General features: G+C 42.2%; 1 protein-coding gene and 1 long non-coding RNA gene across 2 annotated transcripts; both read left to right on the top strand.

The window, feature by feature from the left end:
• The first annotated feature begins 4,234 nt into the window (after nt 1-4,234).
• acte1 (actin, epsilon 1) lies at nt 4,235-9,082 on the top strand. The gene is made up of 9 exons (XM_012822329.2): nt 4,235-4,329; nt 4,926-5,076; nt 5,508-5,636; nt 5,895-6,005; nt 6,206-6,290; nt 6,482-6,643; nt 7,155-7,346; nt 8,079-8,260; nt 8,743-9,082. The coding sequence occupies exons 2-9, from the start codon at nt 4,948-4,950 to the stop codon at nt 8,884-8,886; spliced, it is 1,134 nt and encodes a 377-aa protein (XP_012677783.1). The 5' UTR covers nt 4,235-4,329; nt 4,926-4,947; the 3' UTR covers nt 8,887-9,082.
• A 1,107-nt stretch (nt 9,083-10,189) lies between these two features.
• Nucleotides 10,190-11,432, top strand: LOC116219367. The gene is made up of 3 exons (XR_004163177.2): nt 10,190-10,624; nt 10,949-11,000; nt 11,101-11,432. It is a non-coding gene; the product is annotated as an uncharacterized LOC116219367 (long non-coding RNA).
• The last annotated feature ends 283 nt before the right edge of the window (nt 11,433-11,715 follow it).

Raw genomic sequence — 11,715 nt, forward strand, 5'->3', positions numbered from 1 at the left:
GTGTCACAATCACCATGTATAGAAAGAACCAACACACTTTTCAGAACTTTTCCAAACTTTTCAAAATGCTTGAAAAATATGCTCTATACAACAACTATCCTGAAGAACATAGTTCTGATGTGTCATTTTGTGTGAATACAAATGTCCTAGCCTGCATATGTAATGTTGAGCACTGTTCAGAGTATCAAAAGGCTTCCTGGCAATGAGGGGTGAGAGGTTAGAGACAATGACAGATAGTGACTGTGAGTGGTGAATGTCTGGGAAATATAGTTCTATCTTGGCTGAGTTGTCAGCTCTGGACAAGAACCTTCTCTCTATCTGTTCTACGCCACAGATAGAGAAAGCCCTTTTTACCACTACTGCCAAACTATCTGCCAAAGTAGACTCTTTGCACCAACATTCAGAGAGAGCATGCTATCTAAATCATTTGACTAATTGAGTGAAGTTGCTGACATCAAATCTTTGCATGTTGGAGAAGGTTCCTTATTGATATGTTGTGTCATCATTGTTTGTGATAACTCTTCATTAAGGTTTGATTTAGAATGCATGCATTACAATATGTTACATAAAACAACTTTTAGTGTGAAAGAGTTCAACAAAAACTTTACGCTGGCACTAATACCTATGTTATAATGACATGGTAGTGTCCTGTTTTATAGTTATGACAAATTCTGTTCTAATGGAAAAGACCTTGATAGTACCATACCAAGGTTGATTGATCTCAAAACATGCTTGATTATTGGCTATAATCAAATTTTGACTGCCAACTTTAGCAGTGGGTTTCTTAACTGTAATGGTGTGATTGCTAACTTGTCTGATCCAGTTCTATTACATGTAACTAGACCAAATGGATCGATAAACCAAAATGTACCTTGTCTATTCATGTTTTTAATGTATGCTTAAAAGTTTAAAGAAACGTATTACTCTTGGACGCTTCATTGTAACCCAAAGGTATACATCAAAAATAAGTTTGCCATCTGGGATGTCCATGCCAAACTTTGGGAACACAGCATGATAAATGTCAAAGAATTCTTGAAAGAGCCTTGTTAAAACATCTGGAATGGTTCTTCAGTTAGGTCCTCTCCAACATGTTGGTTAAGCAAGGTTTTTTTGCTGGGTACATTTGAGTAGAAATGCTGAAAGCCTTTATTGTCATTGTATTTGCATAAGATGAAATTTGGACACTTGTACAAAATGTTTTGAATCTAATGTCTTACATGCATGTGTATTTGAGAAAATACCCCATGACATCATCAAATGGATTTAATAATATACAACTGCTTGAAATTTCATCAGTATTGATCATTAAGTTTGTCCAGGGGAGACAAAATGCACACAATGCCTGTTCATATCTTACATATGCATGTATATTTATTTTGAATAAATCTATTCTTTTTAACACATTTTGTGACTGATACTTGTGTTCAAGGGAAGTGATGGTATCCTCTGAAGATTAGCCCCCCATATGGTTAGCTAAGGTGAACTAATCTTAACTGCCACATAACCCAGAGCATGCTATTTATTCTCTAAGCCCCCAGAAGAGCTAATCCTCTGGTAATAAGTAAAACCATTAAAGACCAGTCACCTCTTTGCACAGGGTCACAACAAAGCTTATGGGAATATCTCGTTAAAGACATTTACAGCAGTATGTTTTGTGTGCTTCTGTTTATGATTGTTTCATTGCTCTCACTGCGACCCCCTCTGAGAAGTCATGAGTCCTGTGTAGATGTAGCCATGAAATATGCACTAGAGGTCCAGCACCCCTGATAATGCTCTTATGAGATTACCTTCTTCACCTTTAGCCTTGATTTGATGGTGACAAGATATAAGTCTCTTTCTTGGACTGAGGAAAAGCAATGCAAGTGATTGGCTGCAGGACCTCATTCTAAGAGCAATTCAGTATTTGTGTTGAATGTGACATGTATAATTCAAATCAATCAGTCTGTAATTTGTCTTAACAAACCTTGTCCTAATTATACAGATGTGGGATATAGTTCCTAAGCTCTCTGCCATACAAGTAAAATAGTCCTATATTCATTCTTATAGAGTTACTAGATAATAGAGTCAACTCAAAAGGTCAGTATGATGAACAAATTCCTTCTGAAAAGAAACACCTCATGGTTGGAACAGCTATAACCATTGTTCTTGTGGGGTTTTGTTGTTACTTAGCTGGTATACAGTGGAATATTTCAGAAGGAATCTGCCAAGATCACTGCTGTGCTGTTGCTGTGATCTGCTGTGTTGCTGTGATCTGACCTTATCTGGCAGATGCATTGTTGAATCTTCATACACTGCAATTGCTTCTGTCTGCCATAGAACCATAACCACTCGGTACCAAATATCACCTCCAAAGAATAAAACTTAAAGCGACTTTTAAACACATTTATTCCAAACTGTTCCTGTTGAAAAAGGCCCTACATCACAGTTGTTTGTCTTGGGCTTTGTAGGGAGGCAATATCTATGTTTAGTGAGGGAAGAATGTCAACTATGGAACAAAGGCACTGGCTCCAGGAGGGTGGTTACATGATCCCATGGTGACAGGATCTCACAGGAAACCTCATAAAAGCTGCTCGATTGACATATAAGGAGACCTAGTCTTTGATTTTTGCTCTCTTGTTTTCCAGGGGTTGTAGAAGGTAATTAAAAGGAAATGTAGTGAAGACAACGGACATGTGAGAAACATCAATGAAGTTTGAACGCGTGTCAGTGTGTGATGGAAGACTTATGAGAGGTCAGGGGTCACTCATAGATGAAGGCTAAAGTTTTGGGGCTGTGGAGTTATAATTACACCTATCAGTATACGCTAAAAACAAAAAGCATGTTCTCGGTCATATCTCCTTAACTAATTTACCGCCATGCACATCATGCCATGTCCTTAAACATACAGAGAAAGCAAACAGGTCATTGTCAATTGCCTGATATGCTTAACCAGACCAAACGGCACACTGTTCATTCATCCTCCATGTTTTGCACCAATGAACTAATGAAGTGTGTGTGGCTCATCCCCTCTATGACCATGTACAGTAATATCAGTCATATAGTCGTGTTGCATCAAGGCGGCCCTTCAGAGCGGCGCTATTGGCCGCCGGCCCAAACCCGGTGGGAGTGTGTCACTGTGAGATAGTTGACTGTGGGTAGCTTCACCCCCCCCCCGCTCCTCTGAGTGGACCAGAGCCAGAACTGCTTCCAGATGACTAAGAGCCAGGTGCTGAAGTGGGCCAGCGTGGAGAAGATTTAAGATCACCTGTGACACAGGAATACAGATAATCCCGCTTGTATAATGAGAGAGGTTGGTGAGATAGGTGGCATTAGCCACTCTCACACTGGTGTGGCTCTGAATGACTGCTGGCCCTCTACTGAGCAAATTAGACGTGATCTGTTTGGTAACTGTGCTTAGGTGTGTCACTTGGGTCCTAAGAGTTCGTGTCCATGCCTTGTCCTCATCTTCTTTGGTAACAGCCTGCAGGCATCCCAAAGAAACCCCAGCCAGTGTTTGTATTATTCAATGGGTTGTGTTGCTGGGTAAAAGAACCTGGCGTCATGTGAAGGAAAATAGACTCTGGATTTCCAGACAGTTTAGTAAATAATAAATACACTGTATTGTCATCTACCATTTCTTCTCAATGAAAAGTGTACAAAGGGCTGTCCATTTCACATGTCTTCTCTGTCAATCTATGTTTAGGTTTAGTGTCCAGTGTTGTTTAGTGTCTTAGTCAAAGACACTTCAGTATGCAGCCCAGAGGACTTGATTGAGGGACCCTGAGTCATTGAGGCCTGAGTTCCCAGTATATGAGCCTGTCCCACACCCAGTGCAGTGCACTGTTCAAAACTTCCTTTGAAGGCTTCTGGCAGAGAGTAGAGCCTTTTGTAGTTGCACTCCACGACTGGTATGCCTGAATCTGAATGACAGACAAGCATCTCCATCATGACGGATGTCCAAAGCCTTATTTATAGAGGACATACCATTCTCTACGACTGTGAGGGCTCCATCCACCTTGATTCCCACAATAGACTGTGCCATCCCCCTTGCAGCAATAAATTATCTTCTAATATTAAATGTGAGATGTCTGCTGACAACCAGTGTAGTGGCAATGGGTCTGGTGACTTTTTTTCAAACACACAGGACAGCCTACATTGCTGTTTTGTTGGTGGTTGTGTTGTCACCTAAAAAGGTATGAGGTGCTGGGGGCATGTTATGGCCCCGGAAGTGTGTGGCCCTATTTAAATACAGAGGAGCAAGGGAACGGACGTCTGACTCTCTCTCACACTCTCTCTCTTTCTCTCTCCTGGGAGCGACTGTAGACCAGCCTTCTCTTCCAGCTCTTCCGGGTGAGTCTGAGACACAGGCACCTTCCATTAAGCTCTCCGCTATGGGGAAATACCTGGTGCAAATCCTTTTCAATAAACACGTGTTAAGAGCTATTGTTGAGGGCGGTCTGCATACACCACAGCACCAATTGCAGCAGGTCTACAGGCATTGCTGTATTCTTAAATGTATTTTACGCACGCTGTAATGGTGCATAATTTAAGTTGTCTTATGTTGAAAAAAATGTAACAGTAGTAATCTAAAACCTATATAGTGATATGTGATGTATGATGGATTCGGTGGAATATGTCTTTTTCTTCAAGGGGTTCTTTTACTGTTCTACATAGGACTGTTCTTTGCTTGAGTAACAACCGGACATACTGCGTGACACTGTCAGAAAACAATCATGCGCTCAGTGAATTGTGGTGTATTGTTACTGCAGCATGTGTTGGGCTCCCTGCAGTTGTCCTGTCAGGCAGGGTGTGATTAATTGGACATGTACTCTCTGTGTGTGTGTGTGTGTGTGTGTGTGTGTGTGTGTGTGTGTGTGTGTGTGTGTGTGTGTGTGTGTGTGTGTGTGTGTGTGTGTGTGTGTGTGTGTGTGTGTGTGTGCCTGCAGATCCACAGCTGCCTAACTCAACATGTGCGACGAGGACGAGACCACCGCCCTGGTGTGTGATAATGGCTCCGGGCTGGTGAAGGCTGGCTTCGCCGGTGACGATGCCCCCAGAGCAGTGTTCCCCTCCATTGTAGGCCGACCCCGTCACCAGGTGCGACCCCTCGTCATTCTTTTCAGCTCTGCAGGATCTCACACTCACCTGTGGTCGTCCATTGATGAAATGAGTTTGGAGATTACAGATATAAAATAATTACATTTAGGTTTCTTTATTACTTTTCCATCTTGATGTGTATCCTATATTTCATCATGAAAGTGTGCTTCTATGCATTGACATATTGCTTTAAAATGCTCGCCTTTAAGACCTGGAAGATGACCATGCTGGATGTTATACATTCTAAAATATCAGATTACTGTCCTGTTAATGTGGATAAGCTAAATATCCGGTGAATATGTATTTTTAGAAAGCATTGTATAGACTTACTTACTTTCAGGGCAGAGCTAAAGTTTATGCACTGACTGTCCTGATGCGCTGTGACGGGGAGAGGATGTGATTGAGCAGCTGGTGTTTGTGTGTTTGTTCAGGGAGTCATGGTGGGCATGGGGCAGAAGGACAGCTACGTAGGAGATGAGGCCCAGAGCAAGAGAGGTATCCTCACCCTCAAGTACCCCATTGAGCACGGCATCATCACCAACTGGGATGACATGGAGAAGGTACACGAAGGCAGTGATAACACTTGGACATGAGAGTGTGTGCCGAGGAAGAGACACTTTCACATCAAATTCTTTAAATAGTTTCGGAGAAGGAATATTAGGCCCTTCACAGAAAAACACATCTTGACCTTACTTTCATGTTAACTATGGTAGAGATCACAACCCATGAATGTACTATCTCAGGTTTCACTGACGTACACAAAAGCCACACACACCCCAGCAGGCATACAATGTTGAAATTGACTGCTTTGTCTCCAGATCTGGCACCACACCTTCTACAATGAGCTGCGTGTGGCCCCCGAGGAGCACCCCGTCCTGCTGACAGAGGCTCCTCTCAACCCCAAGGCCAACAGGGAGAAGATGACCCAGGTCTTGTTTACTGAACTCGCAGCCAATCCAATAAGACTGACACAGCATGTGATCTCATAATACAAACACTAGATTAAGGCTACTTTTAAGGCTAAGGCTACACACAAGAACCACTTTAACATGACCTTAATTGCACTTTTGTTTGGATGTGTATTTTTGTCTGAATTGTAAGTTTAACAGCCAAACTCTGATCCCTGCAGATCATGTTTGAGACCTTCAACGTACCAGCCATGTATGTGGCCATCCAGGCTGTTCTGTCCCTGTATGCCTCTGGCCGTACCACAGGTGAGGATCTTTAGCGCAATGAAAATGAAAACCACCATAGTGCTAAATATAACCTCAAGTCTACACTAGAAAAAATGTCAATGTGAATGTGTGTGTGAATGTGTGTGTGTGTGTGTGTGTGTGTGTGTCTGTGTGTGTGTGTGTGTGTGTGTGTGTGTGTGTGTGTGTGTGTGTGTGTGTGTGCCCAACAGGTATTGTGTTGGATGCTGGTGATGGTGTGACCCACAATGTGCCTGTATATGAGGGTTATGCTCTGCCCCATGCCATCATGAGGCTGGACCTGGCTGGCAGAGACCTGACTGACTACCTGATGAAGATCCTCACAGAGAGAGGCTACTCTTTTGTCACCACAGGTAATCAGGACACCGCTTAGCGGTACAATAATCAAGACATACTGTATGTGCACTACATATTGATTTCTTTTGAGGACTGAGAGAGTAATTTCCTCAGAATGCTAGTTATGCACAAACCCTCTCCCTTTTTTTCACCCTCTGAGTTAGAATATTCATCAATTCAAAATTGCATCAAAACTCAATCCATCAATTTTATACCAGGGCACCATGTCTTCTTCAACTGTAAAGTATGTATGATATGCTAGTAGTTTTCAGCCCCTGTACACTCAGTGTGTTAAGGTTGTCCTCAGCTGTCATACTAGAAGTTAACAGTAAACAGTAGACATAACAGCTGCTGCTGTTAATGTGGTGAGTCACCACCTGCTGGTGTATAAGTGGAACTGCATTTTTGTCAACATTTCTGCCTCTGTCCAATGCTTTCAGTGAGGGGCCTTGCTCAATGAGACTCTAGCATATTGTGTTGTGCTGGTGGAACTAAGATTCTCTGAACTCTGTTTTACCTTTGGAACAGCTGAGAGAGAGATTGTCCGCGACATCAAGGAGAAGCTGTGCTATGTGGCGCTGGACTTTGAGAATGAGATGGCCACTGCTGCCTCCTCCTCCTCCCTGGAGAAATCCTATGAGTTGCCCGATGGCCAGGTCATCACCATTGGAAACGAGAGGTTCCGCTGTCCAGAGACTCTTTTCCAGCCCTCCTTTATTGGTTAGTACTGTCAGGTCGTGTCACGTAGTACAAAATGGGGGTAGCAATAAAGCTGTAATCTGAATCTACTTTCTCTAACGTTAGATGTGAATGTTAGATATATCAAGTGCCAAGAAGATGGCAGGGATAACTATAGACATCCATCATCATTTAATCACTTTCAGGAGGTCTTTTGAGTTTTCGGATTCCTCAGCGCTATACATAATGCATGGTTTTTCTTTTAAGCCACAGCCAAGCTAAGCTTCAATTGAAATATTTATTCAATGAATAATTCTCAATGGCACAACAATGTGAGAACAAAATGATGATGATTTAATGGCACATTCTGGAGCACATGTCTTCAAGGAATTGAATAGAAGTGAACTGAAAAGTGTTTGGCCATGAGAGTGTCTGGACTTTTAAATTTCTCTTACAGCCAAAGCATTAGAAAAGGTGCCCGGGTGACTGATCACCTCTCATTAGAGCTCATTTGGGGGAAATAATGGTTGAACGTAACTGCAGGCCATATCTCTACTTATGGATAGTGAGGATTCTTGGTCATTGATTCTGAACATCAATCACTTTCCCATCTGTGGAAACATTCCAGGACCTGGAAACATTAGCTCACATATGAATTTGTTACAAACCAAATATAACATTGAATTCTAATTTTACGTGTATTGTTTGAAATGGATATACAAAAAATTCTTGCTGTTTTACATCAGTTGCTGTCTTTGCCCTCGCCACATCCAGGTATGGAGTCTGCTGGAATCCATGAGACCACATACAATGGCATCATGAAGTGCGACATTGACATCCGTAAAGATCTTTATGCCAACAACGTCCTGTCTGGTGGTACCACCATGTATCCAGGTATTGGTGACCGTATGCAGAAGGAAATCACTGCCCTGGCTCCCAGCACCATGAAGATCAAGGTAAAGCACCCCATATCATTCAGCTATTTTGTATAGTATACTGCTGGTAATGCAAAGACTAGAAGTCATATAGAAGTCATATAAAAGTCTTCTTGGCAGTGAGCAGGACAACAGTAAAAAAAGGCCAAGCTGTTTCCCTAAATTATTTAAAATAATAGTTTGACTAAGGAAATTATGTTTATATATTTGGTGGGATCATACCACCATCATCCCAAAAACACTGGCACTTACAGCTCATAGAAAACAACTATTTCCACACCCCTGCTGAGAAAATCCTACATCAGTATTGATGGATTTCCATGCATTTATCTGTAAACAATCACAGTGTCTCAGTTCACAGTCACATTGTATTATGTCAACTTGGAATTTCTTTATTCCAGATGTACTATTTCTTTGTACTCTCAGTACTTTCTCAGTCAGTGTAGAGAGCTGTGGATTGGTGTTAACTGAACCTGAGGACTCATATGTGTGTTGTCTTGTAGATGATTGCCCCTCCTGAGCGTAAGTACTCCGTATGGATTGGTGGCTCCATCCTGGCCTCCCTCTCTACTTTCCAGCAGATGTGGATCAGCAAGGATGAGTATGAGGAAGCTGGACCCTCTATCGTCCACCGGAAGTGCTTCTAAACGTCAGGACCTCCCATTTTGTCAGCTCTCTTTGTGTGCTTCTTGTTTTCTGTCTTTTGTCTTCCCCGTCTCTCAGCAGATTTTGTTTATCTCAAGCCCATTTGTCATCATTATCATGAACATCTTCGTGACATTTCTGTTCCAAACCATGGCAAAATACTGAATAAACTGAGGACAAATCAAATCGTTTACTTTTCAACAAAGTGGTTCTTTGTGATTCTTTTGCCAGAAATCTCCAATCAACTATATGGGGGTGGTTTGGGATCACAGATTGACTAAAAGGGGATGGTTTTGGATCACAGATTGACTAAAAGGGGATGGTTTTGGATCACAGATTGACTACATGGGGATGGTTTTGGATCACAGATTGATTAAATGCTATTGCACCCACTGTGTCCACTGGGTGGCCAAAAAAGGACCATCTCCACCAACAAGGTCATAGGGAGAAGTTTTTGTTCCAGTGGTGAAAGTAAATGATGGCTGATGATTTCCAATGATCAATAATGGCTCTGAGTGAATCATATGTTTACAAGAGTTTGAATCAATTGATCTGTGGTTCTTTTTCCACACATCAGTGTGAAACATTATCAGAAAACGGGTTGGCAAAATCTAGGACAGAGCCATCAGTCTCTTTGTGGCATAAAATATGTTTTATACATTAATTCCCTATCCATCTCTCATGGAAAGCTTATCAGGGAAACACGCTACGGAGACTCAGTTCGGTCTATCCTGTCATTAGACACCAACCCTTTTCTATCCACATTCCATATGAAACAATAAATCAAAAACAATAACAAAAAAGTTTGAAAAATGAATCCCTTTGAACTTACAATACAGTCTTAAAGTCAAACTATTTGTCGACAGCTACAAAATGTTTGAAGCTACAACTCAGAAACATTCATCCTCTTCCTTAACTCCTCATGACCACTTTTTCCACACAGTAAATTGCTTCCCAAACCTGCTGGACCTGCCTCTATGATGTTTCCATTTATAAATCCAATTGCAGACCTAGTTCTCTGCTGCTGTCACGATCTGAGAATATGATTTCTTGTGGAGTGTACGAGAAGGTCATGGTGCCAGACCTGGTAGGCTAATGCTTGCTGCTGTGCTAGCTGCCTCTGAACCAGTCAAAGTCAAATGAAGGTGAAGGCATCTGAGAGGGCAAGTGAGTTATGCCCCACAAATCGTCTCTTGGGAGCAGTGCATGGGGGAAGGAGGTGGTCATTAATGAAGCCCACTGGCAGTCACAGGTAGTTTTAAAACATGCACAACATGATCATGCACATTGACCACATCTTGGAGTTCTGACGTCAACTGCTTGTGCCGAAGGTAAAATACACATGTAGTAAAAAGCCAATAGATGTCACATTCGTGTCGCTTGGATCCACACGTGTCCACACAAGCTGCTTTAATTACATTTCCCGGCTCCTCCTCCAATCGGCAGCATCCCTGCGAGCTGTTTGTAGTCCATGTACCGTTTGATATTTTCTCCCCCTCCCTCCTGGCTCCCGCATCTACTGCAAGAGCGGCACACATACACACGCAGCCACCTCCTCCTGCTTGTAATGCGGAGAAAAGCCGTTCGCCTCATATCTCCCTCTCCGAAGGTAGGATCTCATTTAACATCTTTGTTTTGGAAAAGAAAAAAAGTCGTTCTTGGGAGCTCGAATGGTTTTACTCTTTTTTTTGTCTAGGAAGACTCATATTTTCTCAATACAGGGGAAAGTACAGCAGAAAGGTGAGCATTTTGGCTTTTTTTATTGAGCAGTGCATTCGTGGAAAGTGGCTAGTGAAAAACGTATTCAGATGCTTTATTTGTTATATTTACTTAATGTTACACCTCTGTGGTAGTTGCACGTACTCTCTGTGCAGGAAACTTTGTTTTTTGTTTGTAAATCAGTATGTGAAATGCAACTAACTGTGTAGTTAATTTTATCTCTGCGATGATAACTTTGCTTGATCCTTTTTCCTTTTTGTTAGAGCACTGCATTGTTGTTGTATTGTACTGCGTTAGACCCCCTGTATAGAGCAATGCAATGATATTTGTGGCATGTGTCTCTAGGTGACCTCAAGGAGTCGAGACAATGACCCCAATGACTACGTAGAACAGGATGGTGAGCAAAGACCCTCCCTTTTTCTGTTTCAGTGCTGACCTTCATTTATTTCTGTCTCCTTGTTCAGCTCAGCTAACATAATCATTCTGCTCTCCAACAGACAAGTAGGCTACAAAGATGTCCGTCTTGAAAGCTTACCTCCGTGGTCAGTCCCCTTCGCAGTCTGAGGAAGAACACACCTGTGTGAGCACAGATTCATTATCTCCTCTGGAGATGCTCTGGTACCTGTTTATGCTAATTTGTGGCTTACCTCAATTTATCAATTTCCTGGAGAACTTGAATGAATGTCCTCTCCCCTCATTTTCCCAAGCAACATCTTTGAACTTAGCTGATGGCCTGAAATGGAAGGGACTTTTAACTGACATGCAAAGCAACCAGCCACAGTTAGTGGTGAGTCACTATGGCATTTAAAGAGAGAGAATGTTGTTGGTCATATTGAGACAGCTTTACAGAAGTACATGCACAGTTAAACTGGCAGATTCCCACTTAATGCAATACACACTCAGATGGTCACTGGTACTTTGTGGATGGGCTGTCGGTGGCTGAAACTATCTTCATCATATTTATATCATGCTTACTGTCTTACAACTAGGTGGAGGTCTTTTATCTCTTTTCACCTACACAATACTACGGCTGAAGCTCTACTCATATCAGCAGGTCAGCAGCTGGTACCGTGAGAGTGAATGCACAGAGGAACGTATGAGCTAGAACTTCA

Source organism: Clupea harengus, chromosome 3 (assembly GCF_900700415.2).
Source record: "Clupea harengus chromosome 3, Ch_v2.0.2, whole genome shotgun sequence".
NCBI classification, from domain to species: domain Eukaryota; kingdom Metazoa; phylum Chordata; class Actinopteri; order Clupeiformes; family Clupeidae; genus Clupea; species Clupea harengus.

Bases quoted from the DNA above. Each gene is read 5' to 3' on its own strand.
- acte1 (XM_012822329.2), top strand. From the start codon at position 4,948: ATGTGCGACGAGGACGAGACCACCGCCCTGGTGTGTGATAATGGCTCC. The intron at 6,291-6,481 runs GTGAGGATCTTT...TGTGCCCAACAG, and splicing joins TGCCTCTGGCCGTACCACAG to GTATTGTGTTGGATGCTGGT. The intron at 7,347-8,078 runs GTTAGTACTGTC...CGCCACATCCAG, and splicing joins TTTCCAGCCCTCCTTTATTG to GTATGGAGTCTGCTGGAATC.